This window comes from Oncorhynchus mykiss, chromosome 28, assembly GCF_057628025.1.
Source record: "Oncorhynchus mykiss isolate SJ-2025 chromosome 28, ASM5762802v1, whole genome shotgun sequence".
In the NCBI taxonomy this organism is placed as follows: Eukaryota; Metazoa; Chordata; class Actinopteri; order Salmoniformes; family Salmonidae; genus Oncorhynchus; species Oncorhynchus mykiss.
Window position 1 is genome coordinate 6,446,062 of NC_143049.1, and position 23,619 is coordinate 6,469,680.

General features: G+C 48.1%; 1 protein-coding gene across 3 annotated transcripts in view; it reads right to left on the reverse strand.

Annotated features, from left to right (window-relative positions):
• zbtb46 (zinc finger and BTB domain containing 46) overlaps positions 1–23,619 on the reverse strand; it is a 218,554-nt gene that overhangs the window by 114,471 nt on the left and 80,464 nt on the right. For all 3 annotated transcript variants that reach the window (XM_090225674.1, XM_090225675.1, XM_090225673.1), the window contains exons 2-3: positions 12,745–12,970; positions 11,473–12,265 (exon numbers count right to left, since the gene is read on the reverse strand). In XM_090225674.1, the coding sequence (XP_090081800.1) occupies positions 11,473–12,265; positions 12,745–12,933 (982 nt within the window). In that variant the 5' untranslated portion in view covers positions 12,934–12,970. The remainder of the gene's footprint in view (positions 1–11,472; positions 12,266–12,744; positions 12,971–23,619) is intronic.

The window sequence follows — 23,619 nt, forward strand, 5'->3', positions numbered from 1 at the left end:
AACAGGTAATAACTATACAGATTAGGCCACCCAACAGTTAACTAACAGATTAGACCTTCCAACAGGTAATAACTACACAGATTAGACCATCCAACAGGTAATAACTACACAGATTAGACCATCCAACATTTAATAGATAACAGATTAGACCATCCAACAGGTAATAACTACACAGATTAGATCAAATGGAATGACACTCTCATTTACTCACTCGCAAAGAACCATTGACTGTTTGGGTCAATATGGTTCCACGTGGAACCATAACCCCTGAGGAACCCTAATTGTTAGTGTGTAGTAAACCTGTGGTGTGCATGTACACTAGACCTCACTCCCTCATAGCATGCCCATGCAGTGTGAGGGTAGCAGGGGTAAAGAGGGGAAGATATAAGAGGAGAGGAGAGATAAAAGGGATGAAGGGGGCATTAGGGCAGGAGAAAGATTAGTACGACTGAGAAGGGAGGAAGGCAGGTTAAGAAGGGATATGGAGGTTGAAGGAGGTTGATTGATTAAAAGAGTTTAAACTGTCACCAAGAAAAACACTGGGTATAATTTGGGATTTGCATGTGAACGTGTGCAGTCCATATCACACACACACACACACACACACACACACACACACACACACACACACACACACACACACACACACACACACACACACACACACACACACACACACACACACACACACACACACACACACACACACACACACACACACACACACACACACACACACACACACACACACAGCTCCAATATATGAAGGAGAGCAGAAGTGACCGTGTGAAATAGAGGGATGGAGGAGAGGACAGATGGAAATGAAGGACAGACAGTGGCTTCCAGGGCTTCCTTTGGCCCTCTCTGATGGACAAATAAAATGACACACATACTCAAAGGGCCCTATACAACAATACACATACCCACTCAACACACCACCATACAACACACAACACACATAGATCCAACAACCACCCCACGTGAAAGCATTCAACACAAAAACACCGAATGTTTTATCCTTTTCATTGTCCTCCGTGCTTTTAACACTTCTATCTCTTCTAGGAGTAGGTTGCTGTCAGATGGGAAGGACGGGGAGGGGGTGAGCAAGGGAGGGAAAGGTTGAGGGGTAAGAGAAGGAGGAGGAACGGGTGGGAGGAACAGGGAGGGAAGGATGAACGTGTCAAAGGAAGGGAGACTTTGCCCTCGAGCAAGAAGCCTCCCACGAGTGTGTGTGCGTGTGTTGTGAGTAAGTTGTGACTTGGCCAATCTGACACACCCACAAGCCAGCAAACCTCCACATCCTGTTAGGGCCGTACGTTGGTCAAACACCACCTCCCTCTCTCCTCCCCCTTCTCATACTGGTCAGACGACACACCCACAAGCCAGCAGACCTCCACATCCTGTTAGGGCCGTACGTTGGTCAAACACCACCTACCTCTCTCCTCCCCCTTCTCATACTGGTCAGACGGGTGAAGGAGTGTGTGTGAAGGGGGGAGTTCACTACAGTCAATAGAACAAACCTCTCTAAAATAAACAAGAGGAACAAGAGAGAGAGAGCAAGTGTAAGTTGGTGTGGTTTTTGAGGGCTTCTCTCTCTCACACTTAAAAGCCACATGCAGACACATAAAAACGCACAGCACACGTTGTTCACTGTCGAGTTCTGCTACACACACACACTCACACACTCAGGCATTTAAACCACCACTCTCCCCTCCCTCTCTATCCAGCGTGCTCCCGAATAACACCCAGTCAGAGGTCTGAGTTACACCCCAGAGAGCTGGACAGGCCAACAGTCTGACTGATCTATCCATTACAGAGCATCCTGTCACGACAGCAGCACCGGAGTCTTAGTTATACACTGTCAAACTACAGCAGTCCTCCCCTTTGCTCCACACTACTGCCATTTCCCCAACTGGTTCTTCGTAACACATCCATTCTACTATATCAGTCAATCTTCCCTCTGTATCTCAATACACAACCACACAAGCCCTAAACTACTACACATGGTTGCTCACAGTCCAGGGTTCATCCACAGTGTGAGTATGCCTTTAGGTGTGGGCATATTTGCATGTTGTCTGTTGCTGTGTGTGTGTGTGTGTGTGTGTGTGTGTGTGTGTGTGTGTGTGTGTGTATGTGTGTGTGTGTATATGTTTGAGATACTGTGAATGTACAACCACAGCAGCCCCTTGCGCCAACAGGACATCCTGTCAGGGTGCCTTCTGGGTAACTTTAGATCTGAACGATCAATGTGCGCTTAGCGCACATACTTGCATGTGTGTATGTATGTGCATGAGTGCATCCGGTGTGTGTGTGTGTGTGTGAGTGGTGTGTGTGTGTGTGGGGGCTGTGGTTAGCTGGGGAGCACAGGCCCTGCCCAGGTGCACGGTGAGATGGCTAATCTTTAACTCCCCCAGCTCAGTTGCTCCTCTCTCCTCCACCCTTCACTAATCCTCTCATCACCGCTCCTCTCCACTTTCCCCTCTTCTCTCCTTCTCCCATCCCTCCCTCTTAGCTGTGTTCCATTGGCAGTCTGTTGACAGGTGGGGGTGCGGACGTTTGGGAAAATACATGGTCAGGCCTGGGGAGAAGGTGGCTTCCTGTACACCAGGGTTCTGTGGAGCCAGAGGGTTTATAAATACACCAGGTGTGGAACACACATAGAGGAGGTAGCTTCCTGTACACCAGGGTTCTGTGGAGCCAGAGGGTTTATAAATACACCAGGTGTGGAACACACAGAGAGGAGGTGGCTTCCTGTACACCAGGGTTGTGTGGAGCCAGAGGGTTTATAAATACACCAGGTGTGGAACACACAGAGAGGAGGTGGCTTCCTGTACACCAGGGTTGTGTGGAGCCAGAGGGTTTATAAATACACCAGGTGTGGAACACACAGAGAGGAGGTGGCTTCCTGTACTCCAGGGTTCTGTGGAGCCAGATGGTTTATAAATACACCAGGTGTGGAACACACAGAGAGGTGGCTTCCTGTACACCAGGGTTGTGTGGAGCCAGAGGGTTTATAAATACACCAGGTGTGGAACACACAGAGAGGAGGTGGCTTCCTGTACTCCAGGGTTCTGTGGAGCCAGATGGTTTATAAATACACCAGGTGTGGAACACACAGAGAGGTGGCTTCCTGTACACCAGGGTTGTGTGGAGCCAGAGGGTTTATAAATACACCAGGTGTGGAACACACAGAGAGGAGGTGGCTTCCTGTACACCAGGGTTCTGTGGAGCCAGGGGGTTTATAAATACACCAGGTGTGGAACACACAGAGAGGAGGTGGCTTCCTGTACACCAGGGTTCTGTGGAGCCAGGGGGTTTATAAATACACCAGGTGTGGAACACACAGAGAGGAGGTGGCTTCCTGTACACCAGGGTTCTGTGGAGCCAGGGGGTTTATAAATACACCAGGTGTGGAACACACAGAGAGGAGGTGGCTTCCTGTACACCAGGGTTCTGTGGAGCCAGGGGGTTTATAAATACACCAGGTGTGGAACACACAGAGAGGAGGTGAGAGAAAGGGAAGACAGGGGGGACCAGATGATGCAATAGTTGAAAGGGTGAAAGATAGGCTAGTGTGCGTACATGTGTGTGTTTGTGTTTGTGGTGTAGGCGTAGGGGTTTCAGCTGGTGTACTGTCCATAATGTCCAACAGGATGTGAGGTCATACGACAAAGATGGAGGGTAGGCGTTGAGAAGTGGTAGTTACCATGGAGATAATAGAACAGTGGGCTACTGAAAGAGAGAGACAGGAGGCAGAAGAGAGGAGGAGGGGGAGAAACAGAAGAGAGAGGAGGGGGAAAAACTGTGTAACAGTCTTCCGTCACGACTACCAACAGAACAAATAACCATTCAGCCCCAAAACGGAGGGACAGGGGGAAGTGGGGAGGGAGTGAATGGGGGAGGTGGGGTGACAGGGGCACAACACGTCAACAGGGTGGATAGGCTGCCAAATATGGGGGAGCTTGGTGAAGAGAGGAGAGATTGAGGGGGAAAGAAAGAGAGGAAAAGAGAAAGAGAGTGAGAGAAGGCAAGAAAGAGAAAGAGAGTGAGAAAGAGAGAGAGAGACAAAGGAGAGACAATTCAACGTCACCCAGGCATAACCCAGTACTTGTCAATCAGTGAGTCGTGAAGAGATGGGTTAAAAAATGAAGTCTACGTTTTTAAATATTAAATCTATTTTGGTTTTTAATGGAGAGACAGTGAATTAAAAGGAGGAAAATAAATATATAGAGTAGATTATTAAACGGGGAAAAAGAGGAGGGATAGAAAACCAGAGAGGTGCGAGTGGGGTGAGGGGGTTGAAATCTGTTCAGGGTGTTTTAAATATTAAACCTATTTCAAGTTTAATGAAGTGCAAATACTATGGGGAGAGTCTTAACTGGAGTACAGAGCAGAAAGGGGTGAAAGGGGGAGCTGATTCATTATTTCAGACGTTCACCTTTAGACTGTGGAGACTTGGGGAGAAGGAAGGAAGGAAAAAGCCAACAAGAGAAAAAGTCGACAAAGAAGTGATGAAGTGCGGGCAGTTTTAAAGAGGCCTGGCTACCCCAGGTGAGTGTGGAAGGCCCCATGGGAATTGTCAGAATGATGAGAGTATAATAGTCATGCGGGCCCAAACACACACAGAGCAGAATGCCTGTCTGGTACTCGGCTAACAACAATAAAGGGATTGTATTTAATGAAAATCATTTTCTAACATGGTTTACAAGGTGACCAACACACTAGGCCTAGTCTAAGAGAGTGTTGCGGACCTATGGGTAACATATGATCTGCATAGAAACAGCATAAAGAGTCTGACCTCATCTTGAAGAAATACTTTGTTTATATCGTACTGTATGTGTAAGGGCCTTACAGTGTGTGTATGTGTGTGTGTGTGTGTGTGTGTGTGTGTGTGTGTGTGTGTGTGTGTGTGTGTGTGTGTGTGTGTGTGTGTGTGTGTGTGTGTGTGTGTGTGTGTGGTTCAGTGGAGGCTGCTGAGGGGAGGACGGCTCATAATAATGTCTGTAATGGGGTGAATGGTTGGAATGGTGTATAATGGTTGGAATGGGGTGAATGGTTGGAATGCCGTATAATGGTTGGAATGGGGTGAATGGTTGGAATGGCGTATAATGGTTGGAATGGAGTGAATGGTTGGAATGGTGTATAATGGTTGGAATGGGGTGAATGGTTGGAATGGCGTATAATGGTTGGAATGGGGTGAATGGTTGGAATGGCGTATAATGGTTGGAATGGAGTGAATGGAATCAGACACAAGAAAAGCATGTGTTTGATGTCATTCCATTTTCTCCATTCCAGCCATTCTTATGAGCCGTCCTCCCCTCAGCAGCCTCCAGTGGTGTGGTTGTAGCTGTTGGGTAGACTGTGAAGCCCCAGTAGATAGCAGAAAGAGTGAGAGAAGTTCACATAGATTGGTGGGATTTCACACCCTCATCAAACACTGTGTGTAATCGATAAGTTAGGGCTGGAGAGAAACCCCTGTTTCGCTTATCTGCCCACATCTACATGAGCAGATGCTCTAAGCAGTGTGTGTGTGTGCGTGTGTGTGTGTGTACACATCACACTGTCCATCTCCTAAGAATTTCCAAAATCCCCCTAGCCAAACCAAAAGGTCACAATGTGGGTTTTTCACAGATGCAAAAAACCCTCAAAACTCACCAGTTCTTTTTTATCAGGCCAAACAGCAGCTGTATTTAGCATACGTGTACCCCCGAAACAAAGCTAACAGGAAGAGAGAGGCAGAAGAGAAGTAACACAGAAATCAAATAGTTCCTAAGAACGAGTACCTCGCTTGAGTCATATGAAGTAATCCAGTTACATTTAAGTGTTATTTGGTAGCGAATTGTAAAATATAATTGTATGTCTTATTTATATATTGTATTTCTAAATACTGTCCCTATCAAATGCTATTATTAAGCAACATTTTCAAATAAAGGATTGAACATGGAACACATACCCTATTCAAAATGATCCTACATGTCTACTGTATACAAACACATACCCTATTCAAAATGATCCTACATGTCTACTGTATACAAACACATACCCTATTCAAAATGATCCTACATGTCTACTGTATACAAACACATACCCTATTCAAAATGATCCTAAATGTCTACTGTATACAAACACATACCCTATTCAAAATGATCCTACATGTCTACTGTATACAAACACATTCCCTATTCAAAATGATCCTACATGTCTACTGTATACAAACACATACCCTATTCAAAATGATCCTACATGTCTACTGTATACAAACACATTCCCTATTCAAAATGATCCTACATGTCTACTGTATACAAACACATACCCTATTCAAAATGATCCTACATGTCTACTGTATACAAACCAACAAAGACCGAATAAATCCATATAATGAATGAAATGTGATTTGAAACGTCACACACACAAACGGGTTCAAAAACACACACAAACGCGCACACACACATTCGGATGCGCACATACACACGCACCCACACACACAGAGAATTCAGTTCACTGCTCACTGGCCACGATAATGATATCAAGCCCACAGCAGATGTTTGCAAGTGAAGGGAATCTAAGGAAACCAAATCCTATTTCTCCCAGCTGTTTAAGTCAACATGCATTTCCATGAAAACAGTAAATGGCTCAGTATCAAGACTATCTGATCCTTACATAGTCTTGAAAACCCTAGGTAACACAGTGACTATAGGGTCTGGTTTCAATTATGGGATATTTACATAGTCTTGAAAACCCTAGGTAACACAGTGAATATAGGGTCTGGTTTCAATTATGGGATATTTACATAGTCTTGAAAACACTATGTAAATATCCCATAATTGAAACCAGACCCTATAGTCACTGTGTTGTCTAGGTTTTTCAAGACTATGTAAATATCCCATAATTGAAACCAGACCCTATAGTGACTGTGTTGTCTAGGTTTTTCAAGACTATGTAAATATCCCATAATTGAAACCAGACCCTATAGTCACTGTGTTGTCTAGGGTTTTCAAGACTATGTAAATATCCCATAATTGAAACCAGACCCTGGTCAGTGTGTTGTGTAGAGTTTAAGACTATGTAAATATCCCATAATTGAAACCAGACCCTAGTCAGTGTGTTGCCTAGGGTTTTCAGGACTATGTAAATATTCCATCGTTGAAACCAGACCCTAGTCAGTGTGTTGCCTAGGGTTGGGTTTTCTTGACTAATCCTTACATGCTTAGTATATTCCCATGGCACTGCTACTGTAGATACTGTTTGGAAGCATCATAAACATAGACGGTCCTTATCTCTAAGTCTCTGATAGCATCTCTTCTCCACTAAAACATCCACTCAGAGGAGGCATCTTAAAACAGCTAAGTCTATATGGGGTAGTAGAGCCAGCGTCTATGGAGAGGCATTATCAAAGAGGGGGAGAGAGAGACAGAGAAACAGACAGAGAGAGCGACAGTGAGAGAGGACGAGAGAGAGAGTGTTTAGGTATTATTCCATCAATAAGGAATGAAGCAATTAAGCTACTCTCAGAGTTGAGGTGCCCTTTTCTCTCTTATCACTACTAGAGGATGTCATAGAAACCAACCGGACTGGATGGTGTCTCCACACACACACAAACACACACTCTTTTACTAATCCCACCACAGGTGTTTGGTTGCACCTTAATTGGGGCGGACGGGCTCGTGGGAATGGCTGAAGCGGAATAGGTGGAATGGTATCAAACACAATGTTTCTATGTGTTTGATACCATTCCATTCGCTCCGTTCCAGCCATTATTGAATCCCACCATTCCTCCATAAACTACCAGTACAACCCCAACCCCCTTCCTCAAACACACAACCCTTCCTCTTGTACAGCCCATATTGCTAAAACTCCATGGTCAGACGACACAATACCAATACTCTCAACCCCTGAAAGACAACACTCCATTACTGCACACAAGACTTCAACTAAACCACTACTCTCACACATCCAAAGACCAGCTCTGCCAGGGGAAACAGCAATTCAGCTACTGACATCCTGATCTAACGAAAACCTTTCACAAAATATGGAAGGCAAAATACCACTGATAGGTAAATGCCAGGGTTTGGCTGCACTAGTGCCAAACGCTGCCAAAATACATTATCGGCAAACAGACACTTCCTGTCACCTTTAGTCAAGGCTGGGGGAACATTTCCTGGGTAATGCCAACCCTGCAACCTTACGCTGCTTTGGACAAAACTGGGCATGCATGTGTGCGTGCAGGAGTGTGTGTGTGTGTGTGTGTGTGTGTAGGTGTGTGCGTGCAGGTGTGTGTGTGTGTGTGTGTGTGTGTGCGTGTAGGTGTGTGCGTGCAGGTGTGTGTGTGTGTGTGTGTGTGTGTGTGTGTATAGTTGTGTGCGTGAAGGTGTGTGTGTGTGTGTGTGTGTGTGTGTGTGTGTGTGTGTGTGTGTGTGTGTGTAGGTGTGTGCGTGCAGGTGTGTGTGTGTGTGTGTGTGTGTGTGTGTGTGTGTGTGTGTGTGTGTGTGTGTGTGTGTGTGTGTGTGTGTGTGTGTGTGTGTGGTTATGTGTCCCGGACTTCAAGACAATTTATAGTTAAGTAAATTAATAAAAAGCTTATACGGATCCGTCCTTCACTCCTCCCTCCCTCTCAATCCCTTCCCTGCCTCTCCCCACTCTCCCTCCCTCTCAATCCCTTCCCTGCCTCTCCCCACTCTCCCTCCCTCTCAATCCCTTCCCTGCCTCTCCCCACTCTCCCTCCCTCTCAATCCCTTCCCTGCCTCTCCCCACTCTCCCTCCCTCTCAATCCCTTCCCTGCCTCTCCCCACTCTCCCTCCCTCTCAATCCCTTCCCTGCCTCTCCCCACTCTCCCTCCTTCTTCTAGCCTCTCTCACTCCTCCCTCCCTCCCTCCCTCCCTCTCAATCCCTTCCCTGCCTCTCCCCACTCTCCCTCCTCCTTCTAGCCTCTCTCACTCCTCCCTCCCTCCCTCTCAATCCCTTCCCTGCCTCTCCCCACTCTCCCTCCTCCTTCTAGCCTCTCTCTCACCTCTCTCCCTCCCCCGTCTCCGATTCTGCCTTGCCCCATACTTTTTTCTCTTGTGCCCTCCCTCCCCCACCCCTCTTCTCTCCTAACTTGCCACCCATTCCTCTCCTTCCCCCTACTCCTCCCACACAGCCCTGTCTTTCTCCTCTTCGTCTCTCCCCCTCCTCCCTCTTCAGAGAAGTCCTTCCCTAAACCCCAGAGTCTGGATGGCGAGGACACGCTGATAATCCATGCGCTGACCCAGGTCAATTCAATTACCCTGTTTTCTTTAGCTGCTACCACGCTTGTGCCCATTTCACAGCCAACTCCCTTAATGCACCCATGATTAGCTTCCCCTCACTTTTAATGATCTACCTATCCACACACACACACACCTCGTAACTATCGAAGCCAGCCTGTGTCAGACACACACACACATCTTGTACCTACTGACGTCAGCCAATGGCAGTAAAGGAGAGAAAGACACACACCTAATGGTTTAATGTTCCCTCTAAAGGAATCTAAACACTCCCATAGTTATCGAAATGTCCAAGGCTCAGGAGGTTCCTAGGAAGAGGTTTGTTATCTAAGGCAATTCATCTGTACTGTCTAACATTTTGTACAGTTGAGGTCGGAAGTTTACATACACCTTAGCCAACTACATTTAAACTCAGTTTTTCACAATTCCTGATATTAAATCCTCGTAAAAATTCCCTGTCTTAGGTCAGTTAGGATCACCACTTTATTTTAAGAATGTGAAATGTCAGAATAATAGTAGAGAGAATTATTTATTTCAGCTTTAATTTCTTTCATCACATTCCCAGTGGGTCAGAAGTACACTCTATTAGTATTTTTTTTCCTATTGTATTATTGACTGTATGCTTGTTTATTCCATGTGTTGTTGTATGTGTCAAACTGCTGTGCTTTATCTTGGCCAGGTCGCAGTTGTAAATGAGAACTTGTTCTCAACTAGCCTAGCTGGTAAATATATATATTTTTTTAAATATTTAAACTGGTAGCATTGCATTTAAATTGTTTAACTTGGGTGAAACGTTTCGGGTAGCCTTCCACAAGCTTCCCAGAATAAGTTGGGCCCATTCCTCCTGACAAAACTCGTATAACTGAGTCAGGTGTGTAGGCCTCCTTGCTCGCACACACTTTATAAGTTCTGCCCACAAATGTTCTATAAGATTGAGGTCAGGGCTTTGTGATGGCCACTCCAATACCTTGACTTTGTTGTCCTTAAGCCATTTTGACACAACTTTGGAAGTATGCTTGGGGTCATTGTCCATTTGGAAGACCCATTTGAGACCAAGCTTTAACTTCCTGACTGCCTTGAGATGTTGCTTCAATCTATCCACAAAATGTTCCTCCCTCATGTAGCCATCTATTTTGTGAAGTGCACCAGTCCCTCCTGCAGAAAAGCAACCCCACAACACGATGCTGCCACCCCCGTGCTTCACGGTTGGGATGGTGTTCTTGGGCTTGCAAGCCTCCCCGTTTTTCCTCCAAACATAATGATGGTCATTATGGACAAACAGTTCTATTTTTGTTTCATCAGACCAGAGCACATTTCTCGAAAAAGTATGATCTTTGTCCCCATGTGCAGTTGCAAACCGTGTCTGGCTTTTTTGGGGCGGTTTTGGAGCATTGGCTTCTTCCTTGCTGAGCGGCCTTTAAGGTTATGTCGATATGGGACTTGTTTTACTGTGGATATAGGTACTTTTTTACCTGTTTCCTCCAGCATCTTCACAAGTTCCTCTGCTGTTGTTCTGGGATTGATTTGCACTTTTCGCACCAAAGTATGTTTATCTCTAGGAGACAGAATGCGTCTCCTTCCTGAGCGGTATGACGGCTGCGTGGTCCCATGGTGTTTATACTTGCGTACTACTGTTTGTACAGATGTCAAGCAAAGAGGCACGGAGTTTGAAGATAGGTCTTGAAATACATCCACAGGTACACCTCCAATTGACCAAATGATGTCGATTAGCCTATCAGAAGCTTCTCAAGCCATGACATAATATTCTGGAATTTTCCAAGCTGTTTAAAGGCACAGTCAACTTAGTGTATGTAAACTTCTGACCCACTGGAACTGTGATACAGTGAAATATAAGTGAAATAATCTGTCTGTAAACAATTGTTGGAAAAATGACTTGTGTCGTGCAAAAAGTAGATGCCCTAACCAACTTGCCAAAACTATAGTTTGTTAACAAGACATTTGTGGAGTGGTTGAAAACGAGTTTAAATGACTCCAACCTAAGTATGTAAACTTCCGACTTCAACTCTATGTGCATTTTGCTTTACCTTTCAAAATGATATAAGATAATCATGTTACCAAATATGAATTAAGTAGATACAACCAAAGCATATAGCACAAGCTGCCCACCCTTCTCCTGTACCGAGGATGAAGCTCAGCTACCTGGGACCACCAGCTCCATCACTCTCTCTCTCTGTAACCCTCCCATGTACCCAGGGTAAGAGTGTCCTACCAGGAATGTCTTTTCCATTGTAGCTCCACCCCGTCACGCCCATCATGGAGGGCAGCGGCGACCCTGGCCTGCTGTCTCTGTCCCCCTCGGCCTGCTGGGTAATGTGTCTGACCGTGTCCTTGTTCTTTCGGTTCTTCCTCCGCCCAGACCCGGAGGGCTGCCACGGCCCTTCTCCTCCTCCCCCCTGATCCCCCTGTGTCCCTGCGCCCACATTGTGCCCATCCCGGGGGTGAGAAACGGAGGAGGGTGAGACTTGTTCCTCTTTGACAGTGATGGGGCGGTAGCTGTGTGGCCAGGCGGGCTGGGAGTCGTGACCACCGTCCTCTTGGCTCTCGTGGCTCTTGGGTGGTTCCTGGTCCTCTTTCCCGTAGGTACTGCCACTACCCTCATGGCAGCTGGCAATGGCGGAGTCCCCAGAGGAGTTGGCCGGGCTGGTACGCCTCCCCAGCCAGGGCGAGGAGCTTCGTCCTGATATGATAGACACCAAGGCTTCTGACGCCACCCCTCCTCCACCTCCCCCGATCCCAGCGCCCGCGGCAGCCCCCATCTCGACGTCGGCCAGTTCAGAGCGGAGACTGATGTCCAGCGCGGCCCTGATGAAGCCGTGGCAGGCCTGGACGATGTCGGTCATCTGTAAGTAGCTGGCGGCTGACATCACCTCAATGACGTTTTTACTGGTCAGCGCCAGGTGGGCCGAGTACATGAAGTCCAGGATGGCCTTGAAGCCTGTCGCCGTGACGATGTCCAGGTGAGTGACAGTCGTCTGGTGATGTGGCTCCGCCCCTTTCTTCACCTGAATGATGAATAATAGTACGTTTGGTGACCTGTTGTTACTGTTTGGCCCTTCACATTTACATGTTAGTCATTTAGCAGACGCTCTTATCCAGAGCATTCATCTTACAGTAGCTAGGTGAGACAACCACATATCACAGTTGTAGTAGGTAGATTTTCCCTCAATGAAGTAGCGAAATGTTAGTAGGAAAAGACAAGCGCCGTGAGGTTTACTTAAGATACTCTTTAAAGAGGTAAGGTTGAAGACTGTCCCGACGTTAGGGGGAAGCTTCTTCCACCATTGGGGTGCCTTCTCACAAACTCAATATGCTTAACATAGTATGAGGGTAATCCGTCATTCAAGCAACCAATCAATCAATTAACCCCATATAGAGCAGGCAAAGGGGACAGCAGCACGTAATTGTGATCTGGGATTAAGGCCAACTTCCAGTCCTCCACCACCAACGTACATAAACATCTCCACAGATCTCCCACACCCACCTGGCAGTAGAGGGTCTTGAAGTAACGCGAGGAGCCCAGGAGGACGTTCTTGTGGGCCTTGAAGATCTTCCCCTCCACGATGACACAGGCGTCACACAGGATGCCATGCTGCCGCTGCTCGCTGAGCTCCCGCAGGAGCTGCCGGTAGTGGGACGAGATCTCCATGTCCTCCTTCCTGTTGCTGTTCATTGGGTTAGCTGACCTGTTAGCCTCTCCTGGATACGGTCTGAGGGAGAGAGAGTTTACAGTTTCATTTGGTTAGCTGACTGGGAGGAAGGGAGACTGGGACGGTGGTAGGTAGGTTATAACAAACCAGTCCACCATCCAATACAGTTTGCCAGTTAGAGTAAATTGACAGAGTTTGGGAGTATGAGATGAGCTATACAATTCCTAATGACTAATTACCACAAAGCATAAAAAATGCACACATTGCCTCAGAATCCCTGATTCAAAGCAATGCAAAATATTCCAACATGGCCCAATCAGCTACTGACAAACCAAGCACTGTGTGTTGTACAGCCTGGAGAACTGTGGTTCAACCTGGAGACTAGAGACAGTGTGTGTGTGTGTATGTGTGTGTGTACGTATGTATATACTTGAAGTCAGAAGTTTACATACACTTAGGTTGGAGTCAACCACTGCACAAATGTCTTGTGCAGTGGTTCACAAGTCCTTGCTCCTCTCTCTATGGGGAGAACAGGTCCTTGCTCCTCTCTCTATGGGGAGAACAGGTCCTTGCTCCTCTCTCTATGGGGAGAACAGGTCCTTGCTCCTCTCTCTATGAGGAGAACAGGTCCTTGCTCCTCTCTCTATCTATGGGGAGAACAGGTCCTCTCTCTCTCTCTCTCTCTCTGGTGAGAACATGTCCACTCTCGCTCTCTATGGGGAGAACAGGTCCTCTCTCTCTCTCTATGGGGAGAACAGGTCATTGCTTCTCTCTCTCTCTATGGGGAGAACAGGTCATTGCTTCTCTCTCTCTCTATGGGGAGAACAGGTCCTTGCTCCTCTCTCTCTCTATGGGGAGAACAGGTCCTTGCTTCTTCTCTCTCTCTATGGGGAGAACAGGTCCTCTCTCTCTCTCTCTATGGGGAGAACAGGTCCTCTCTCTCTCTCTCTATGGGGAGAACAGGTTCTCTCTCTCTCTCTCTCTATGGGGAGAACAGGTCCTCTCTCTCTCTCTCTATGGGGAGAACAGGTCCTCTCTCTCTCTCTCTATGGGGAGAACAGGTTCTCTCTCTCTCTCTCTATGGGGAGAACAGGTCCTTGCTCCTCTCTCTCTCTCTATGGGGAGAACAGGTCCTTGCTCCTCTCTCTCTCTCTCTTTATGGGGAGAACAGGTCCTTGCTCCTCTCTCTCTCTCTACATGGGGAGAACAGGTCCTTGCTCCTCTCTCTCTCTCTATGGGGAGAACAGGTCCTCGCTTCTCTCTCTCTCTCTCCATGGGGAGAACAGGTCCTTGCTCCTCTCTCTCTCTCTATGGGGAGAACAGGTCCTTGCTCCTCTCTCTCTATGGGGAGAACAGGTCCTTGCTCCTCTCTCTCTCTCTATGGGGAGAACAGGTCCTTGCTCCTCTCTCTCTCTCTTCATGGGGAGAACAGGTCCTTGCTCCTCTCTCTCTCTCTATGGGGAGAACAGGTCCTTGCTCCTCTCTCTCTCTCTTCATGGGGAGAACAGGCCCTTGCTCCTCTCTCTCTCTCTATGGGGAGAACAGGTCCTTGCTCCTCTCTCTATGGGGAGAACAGGTCCTCTATCTCTCTCTATGGGGAGAACAGGTCCTTGCTTCTCTCTCTCTCTCTCTCTATGGGGAGAACAGGTCCTTGCTCCTCTATCTATGGGGAGAACAGGTCCTCTCTCTCTCTCTCTCTATGGTGAGAACACGTCCTCTCTCGCTCTCTATGGGGAGAACAGGTCCTCTCTCTCTCTCCATGGGGAGAACAGGTCATTGCTTCTCTCTCTCTCTATGGGGAGAACATGTCCTTGCTCCTCTCTCTCTCTATGGGGAGAACAGGTCCTTGCTTCTTCTCTCTCTCTATGGGGAGAACAGGTCCTCTCTCTCTCTCTCTATGGGGAGAACAGGTCCTCTCTCTCTCTCTCTATGGGGAGAACAGGTTCTCTCTCTCTCTCTCTCTCTATGGGGAGAACAGGTTCTCTCTCTCTCTCTCGCTCTCTATGGGGAGAACAGGTCCTCTCTCTCTATGGGGAGAACAGGCCCTCTCTCTCTCTCTCTATGAGGAGAACAGGTCATAGAACAGGCTAGAAGAGCTCCTCCATTTGGCTTCTTTCCACCCTATCACCCCACTAACTGACCTCCAGTGATTACACACAACTCTTCAACAAAACAGAGCTGAACAGCTTTACAGTGTATGTGCTGCATAGCATTTCATTCAGTTAATGCCCTCTCTTACTGGGATCTTTATGTGTATGGATGGCCTTCCTACTGGGGTGCTAATCAATAGGTAACGGTTTGAGGAGAACTTAACAGAGCCCTCTGTCCCCTTTGACTGTTCACAGGTTAAAGACATGCGGAAAACACACAGGAGAGACGGAACGAAGGAGAGAGGAAGAGGGAGGGAGGGAGGGAGAGAGAGAACAAAGAGACATTGCCATGCCGACGCACTTACAGTGTGAATTGGGGATTGAATCGTGACACAAACACTCACAAATACACACAGCCATGTAAACTGCACTCGCAGACACACATGCCAACACAACACCCAGGTCAACACACAGACCAATACACACACACACCAACACACACACAGTATTTGGAGCATTAGCATCCCCCGCTAACGTTCTCGTCTTGGTGAAGGCTACGCAGAGTGTTACCAAATGCAGTGCTGATTTGTTTAGGGAATGCCACAGCTGTCACCTCTCATTGGCTGTTCAGGAAGACGACAGCCGTGGTTGGCTGAGGTGACAGCAGCGTTTGCTTGGGGGCCGGCACACTTCAGGTCATGTTTGAGAAAGCTGTGCTCAACCTGATGGCTTGTAAGATCACATCAATCCTGTGTCTCTCACATCCACTCAAACAAACATACCTCAAGTCAACGAACACAGCAGGAGCTGAGTGACAAGGCTGTCTGTCTCTGTGTGTGTGCGTGTGTGTGCGTGCGTGTGAATGTGTGCGTGCGTGTGTGTGTGCGTGTGAATGTGTGCGTGCGTGTGTGTGTGTGCGTGTGAATGTGTGCGTGCGTGTATGTGTGTGTGTGTGCATGCGTGCGTGCGTGTGTGCGTGTGAATGTGTGCGTGCGTGTGTGTGTGTGCGTGCGTGTGAACGTGTGCGTGCGTGTGTGTGTGTGCATGCGTGTGAATGTGTGCGTGCATGTGTGTGTGTGCGTGCGTGTGAATGTGTGCGTACGTGTGAATGTGTGTGTGCGTGTGTGTGTGTGCGTGCGTGTGAATGTGTGTGTGCACGTGTGTGTGTGGGTAAGTGTGTATGTGTGCGTGCGTGTGAATGTGTACGTGCGTGTGTGTGTGTGCGTGCATGTGAATGTATGAATGTGTGTGTGTGTGTGTGCGTGCGTGTGAATGTATGTGTTGGGGGGAATAGGGGGTGGGCTTGTCGACGGTCACACACACAACTGACTGCTTCCTCACACACAACCAACTGACTGCTTCCTCACACAACCAACTGGCTGCTTCCTCACACACACAACTGGCTGCTTCCTCACACAACCAACTGACTGCTTCCTCACACAACCAACTGGCTGCTTCCTCACACACACAACTGACTGCTTCCTCATACACAACCAACTGGCTGCTTCCTAACACAACCAACTGGCTGCTTCCTCACACAACCAACTGGCTACTTCCTCACACAACCAACTGGCTGCTTCCTCACACAACCAACTGGCTGCTTCCTCACACAACTAACTGGCTGCTTCCTCACACACACAATTGACTGCTTCCTCACACAACCAACTGACTGCTTCCTCACACAACCAACTGGCTGCTTCCTCACACACACAACTGACTGCTTCCTCATACACAACCAACTGGCTGCTTCCTAACACAACCAACTGGCTGCTTCCTCACACAACCAACTGGCTACTTCCTCACACAACCAACTGGCTGCTTCCTCACACAACCAACTGGCTGCTTCCTCACACAACTAACTGGCTGCTTCCTCACACACACAATTGACTGCTTCCTCACACAACCAACTGACTGCTTCCTCACACAACCAACTGGCTGCTTCCTCACACTCAACCAACTGGCTGCTTCATCACACACAACCAACTGGCTGCTTCCTCACACACACAACCAACTGGCTGCTTCCTCACACAACCAACTGGCTGCTTCCTCACACAACCAACTGGCTGCTTCATCACACACAACCAACTGTCTGCTTCCTCACACACAACCAACTGGCTGCTTCCTCACACACAACCAACTGGCTGCTTCCTCACACAACCAACTGGCAGCTTCCTCACACAACCAACTGGCAGCTTCCTCACACACAACTAACTGGCTGCTTCCTCACACAACCAACTGGCTGCTTCTTCACACAACCAACTGGCTGCTTCCTCACACAACCAACTGGCTGCTTCCTCACACAACCAACTGGCTGCTTCCTTACACACACACACAACTGGCTGCTTCCTCACACAACCAACTGGCTGCTTCCTCACACAACCAACTGGCTGCTTCCTCACACAACCAACTGGCTGCTTCCTCACACAATCAACTGACTGCTTCCTCACACAACCAACTGGCTGCTTCCTCACACAACCAACTGCCTGCTTCCTCACACACACACACAACTGGCTGCTTCCTCACACACACACACTACTGGCTGCTTCCTCACACACACAACTGGCTGCTTCCTCACACACACAACCAACTGACTGCTTCCTCACACAACCAACTGGCTGCTTCCTCACACAACCAACTGGCTGCTTCCTCACACACACAACTGGCTGCTTCCTCACACACACAACCAACTGGCTGCTTCCTCACACAACCAACTGACTGCTTCCTCACACAACCAACTGGCTGCTTCCTCACACACACAACCAACTGGCTGCTTCATCACACACAACCAACTGTCTGCTTCCTCACACACAACCAACTGGCTGCTTCCTCACACACAACCAACTGGCTGCTTCCTCACACAACCAACTGGCAGCTTCCTCACACAACCAACTGGCAGCTTCCTCACACACAACTAACTGGCTGCTTCCTCACACAACCAAATGGCCGCTTCCTCACACAACCAACTGGCTGCTTCCTCACACAACCAACTGGCTGCTTCCTCACACAACCAACTGGCTGCTTCCTTACACACACACACACAACTGGCTGCTTCCTCACACAACTAACTGGCTGCTTCCTCACACAACCAACTGGCTGCTTCCTCACACAACCAACTGGCTGCTTCCTCACACAATCAACTGACTGCTTCCTCACACAACCAACTGGCTGCTTCCTCACACAACCAACTGGCTGCTTCCTCACACACACACACACACACACAACTGGCTGCTTCCTCACACACACACACTACTGGCTGCTTCCTCACAAACACAACTGGCTGCTTCCTCACACACACAACTGGCTGCTTCCTCACACAACCAACTGGCTGCTTCCTCACACACACAACCAACTGGCTGCTTCCTCACACAACCAACTGACTGCTTCCTCACACAACCAACTGGCTGCTTCCTCACACACACAACTGGCTGCTTCCTCACACACACAACCAACTGGCTGCTTCCTCACACAACCAACTGACTGCTTCCTCACACAACCAACTGGCTGCTTCCTCACACAACCAACTGGCTGCTTCCTCACACAACCAACTGGCTGCTTCCTCACACAACCAACTGGCTGCTTCCTCACACACACACAACTGACTGCTTCCTCATACACAACCAACTGACTGCTTCCTCACACAACCAACTGGCTGCTTCCTCACACACACGCAACTGACTGCTTCCTCACACAACCAACTGGCTGCTTCCTCACACACACAACTGGCTGCTTCCTCACACACACAACCAACTGGCTGCTTCCTCACACAACCAACTGACTGCTTCCTCACACAACCAACTGGCTGCTTCCTCACACAACTAACTGGCTGCTTCCTCACACAACCAACTTGCTGCTTCCTCACACAACCAACTGGCTGCTTCCTCACACAACCAACTGGCTGCTTCCTCACACAACCAACTGGCTGCTTCCTCACACACACACAACTGACTGCTTCCTCATACACAACCAACTGACTGCTTCCTCACACAACCAACTGGCTGCTTCCTCACACACACGCAACTGAATGCTTCCTCACACAACCAACTGGCTGCTTCCTCACACAACCAACTGGCTGCTTCCTCACACACACAACTGGCTGCTTCCTCACACACAACTGGCTGCTTCCTCACAACCAACTGGCTGCTTCCTCACACACAACTGACTGTTGCCTCGTAACCAGGGTTTTTTGGTTCTTTAAGGCATGTAAAAAAAGCTGAGAAGTTATTTACTTCAACACAAAATCACCTTGTCCCTCCATCCATCCAAAGATATGTAAAGATTTTCTCCAAGGCTTGTCACAAAGAAAAGCTGAGGGGAAACGAGGTTCAATGTGAACCCACATTGTCCCTCAGTCCCTCTAAAGGCATGTTTTGACGTGGTTATTCTCCTCTCATGAACTTGTCAAACATCTATACTGCAGCATCTAACCTTGAGAAACAGCCCTTTCTCTTCTGGGCTGATGGAGGAGTTGAAAGCCCTCACCTCTCAACACAAACCCCACAGCTTTTAAGGACACAATTATTCCCTTCCTCCTCCCATCCTGTTCTCCACTCCTCCTCTCTTCCTTTGACTCTGGAGTATCACCCCCCCCCCTCCTCTTCCTCTTTCATTTCTCTGCTGTAAAACAGTATATCAGCAGATATATCGGTATCAGCTCTCACAGTCTCACTTCAGCTCTCACAGTCTCACTTCAGCTCTCACAGTCTCACTTCAGCTCTCACAGTCTCACTTCAGCTCTCACAGTCGCACGTCAGAATTAGCCGTTCATCCATGTTTCTCAAACCTCAAATTACAACGTCTCCCTTCCAAGGTGAAGTTTAGGCATCAACTATGAATGTTTAAGGTTGGGGATAGGCTTAAAACAAAAACAACTATCGCAGGATTAGAACCTTGGGAACCAGAGGCAGATGCCCATGCCCATCCCGTCCACCACGCCCTAGCAGCGCTCACTGGTGCCCCTAGTGGCCGTTGTCCACATGATCTCCCGACGTCCTCAGACATAAATGGGCGTCAAATACTGACTTGTATAATAGGCGATCTGCCTGAAAACAACAACTTGCTGAGAGAGAGGGAGAGCGAGGTAGATGGAGAGAGAGAAAGAGGGGAACACTAATCAGATTTACCGCTTCAGTAGACCCAGTGAGAAACGGAGAGAGAGTTTGGCAGAGAGAGAGAGAGGTAGAGGGAGAGAGAGATAAAAAATAACTTTCATGGAGTGAGCTGCCTTACGAACTCTGAACTCTGTGGATCATTTGTCTAATTGGCTACTTTCATTTCCCCATCCCCCTTCTCTTGCATTCCTATGGATGTGGACCCTAAGCTCCGAAGGGGAACATCTCCCACTCATCCAGTCATCCCTTCCTCCCTTCACTCCCCTCCATATGCCCTTTACTTGCCCCTCCAACTCTCCCTGAGCTATAAGGTTCATCTCTTACAACCCCTCATCCACCCCTCATCTACCCAACCCCTCAGTCTCATAAAGTAGTGGTAATTAATGTGAACCATTAGGAGAATATGGAGAGTAGTACAGCCCATTGCAAAGGGGAAAAACAGTCTAGAGAGTGAGAGAGAAGGGTGAGGGAGAGAGAGATAGGAGTGTATTACTCATCTAAAGTAGTGACGGAGAGACAAGGCTACAGAACCTGTCTGTCTGTCTGTCTGTCTGTCTGTCTGTCTGTCTGTCTGTCTGTCTGTCTGTCTGTCTGTCTGTCTGTCTGTCTGTCTGTCTGTCTGTCTGTCTGTCTGTCTGTCTGTGAAAGAGAGAGAAAGAGGACAGAGAGATCAAGAGAGAGACAGAAACAGAGAGAGACAGAGAGAGAGAGAGAAAGAGCACTCAGGGGCTCTCTTTAAAGCATGCCACAATAGCTTTAAGTCCCTGTCACCCTCACAGAGTCCAAATCAGAAGTGACTACCATCCTCAAGCCCCACACACACACTCACACCCCTACCCCGTCCCTGAACACACACCCTGCACAGAGACACACACTCCAACTACTGATCATAACACACAGAGACACACACACCAACTATCCTGATCACGTCACAACCAAGGTACTTTAGGTCCAAAGCAGACAACTAAGGAGAAGAGACGGGTGATGGAGAGAGGGAACGGGGCTCTTTCCTTTCTCTCTCTCTTTCTCTTTTTTATTTTTTGTCGCTCTGGGCAAGGAGGACAGCATCTTGACCTGAGAGGAAGGGGAGAGGAGAGTGATGGAGAGAAAGAAAGAGGGTGAAAGGAGAGAGGAGGAGGTATAGATATGGAGACAGACAGCAAAGGAAGTAGAAAAATGAAGAGACGGATGAAGAGAGTGAAAAAGAGGTAGAAAGATAAAGAGGTGGAAAGAGAGAGAGAGAGAGACAGAGAGACAGAGTGAGTGAGTGAGTGAGTGAGTGAGTGAGTGAGTGAGTGAGTGAGTGAGTGAGTGAGTGAGTGAGTGAGTGACAGAGAGAGAGAGAGAGAGACCCTAAGTCGTGCCTGCGTCAGTTTGACTCGCAGGCAGACAATATTTTTAAAACAGCTTTCCTTCCACTCAACTGGGCATCAAGGCCATTATCCTGGGGTTAATCCCCAATCCTACAGAGCTTCTCTGGCTTTGCTCTGCTCTGGCTCCGCTCCGGGACAAGATGGGGTGGCAGCCCATCAACTAAACAGGCAGACTCAAAAAACACACACACACACAGTAGAAACATGCACAAACGGGCAGAGAGGCACAGAAACAACAAAACTGTTAACAGGGAATAGATGCAGTTTTCTCTCTTGGGTTGACCATTAGTACTATACGTAACCTGTAGAAGGCTCTATCCCACTCTACGTCCCTCCGTCTGTCTGTCCCTGTTCCTACCTTTAACCCCATCCCCAAACATATGTTTGATCCATAGTTCTGGCTCGGGTCCAGGTAGCCCAGGTGCGAGAGGACAGTCTCACCACGAAGTGAGGAAAGAGGATCCAGCAGGCTTATCCAAGGTGTCTTAAAGTCGCCTCCACCTCTCCCCCAATCCCTCTCTCCACCTTTCTTCTAAAGCCTGGGCCACCCCCCACCTCCAAGGTGAATCCATTCATCACTTGGATCAGCTGGGATAAACCGAAGGAGACAGAAATAAGGTGTGAGGAGGATTGGTGAATGTGTGTCTCTTAGTTTGTGTGTGTCCGTGATCGTGTGTCTGTGCACGTATGACAAACGTCATTCACTACATGACCAAAAGTATACATCTCATTCCAAGATCATGGGCATTAATAGGGAGTTGGCCCCACCTTTGCTGCTATAACAGTGTCCACTCTTCTGGGAAGGCTTTCCACTAGAAATTGGTACTTGCTTCCATTCAGCCACAAGAGCATTAGTGAGGTCGGGCACTGATGTTGGGCGATTAGGCCTGGCTCGTAGTCAGCGTTCCAATTCATCCCAAAGGTGTTCAATGGGTTTAAGGTCAGGGCTCTGTGCAGGCCAGTCAAGTTCTTCCACACCGACCTCGACAAACCATTTCTGTATGGACCTCGCTTTGTGCATGGGTGCATTGTCATGCTGAAACAGGAAAGGTCCTTCCCAAAACTGTTTCCACAAAGTTGGAAACACAGAATCATCTAGAATGTCATTGTATGCTGTAGCATTAAGATTTCCCTTCACTGGAACTAAGGGGCCTAGTCCAAAACATGAAAAACAGCCCCAGACCATTATTCCTCCTCCACCAAACTTTACAGTTGGCACTATGCATTGGGGTAGGTAGCGTTCTCCTGGCATCCGCCAAACCCAGATTGGTCCGTCGGCCTGCCAGATGGTGAAGCGTAATTCATCACTGTAGAGAACGCGTTTCCACTGCTCCAGAGTCCAATTGTGACTTGCTTTACACCGATCTCGCCGACGCTTGGCATTGTGCATGGTGATCTAAGACTTGTGTGTGGCTGCTCAGCGATAGAAACCCATTTCATGAAGCTCCCGACAGTTCTTGTGCTGAAGTTGCTTCCAGAGGCAGTTTGGAACGCGGTAATGGTGTTGCAACCGAGGACAGACAATGTTTATGCGTTACGCGCCTCATCCCGTTCTGTGAGCTTGAGAGGCCTACCACTTCGCGGCTGAGCCTGTTGTGTCCGTCGTCAGATGAATGAGACCAAGGTGCAGCGTGGCATTCATGATTTTTAATAAAACTGAACACCGCAAAATAACAAAGTAGAAAAAACCAGAAGGCAACAAAACAGCTAAACAGAAAATAACTCCCCACAAAACCCAAATGGAAAATATCAACTTATATATGATCCCCAATCAGAGACAACGATAGACAGCTGCCTCTGATTGGGAACCACACTAGGCAAAAACAACAAAGAAATAGAAAACATAGATTCTCCCACCCGAGTCCCACCCTGACCTAACCAAACATAGAGAATAAATAAGGATCTCTAAGGTCAGGGCATGATAGAGCCATTGTTGCTCCTACATGTTTCCACTTCACAATAACGGCATTTTACAATTGACTGGGGCAGCTCTAGCAGGGCAGAAAATTGTCGAACAGTTGGAAAGTTGGCAGTTCCACATTGAAAGTCACTGATGCTCTTCAGTAAGGCCATTCTATTGCCAATTTTGTCTTTGGAGATTGCATGGCTGTGTGCTAAATTTTATACACGTGTCAGCA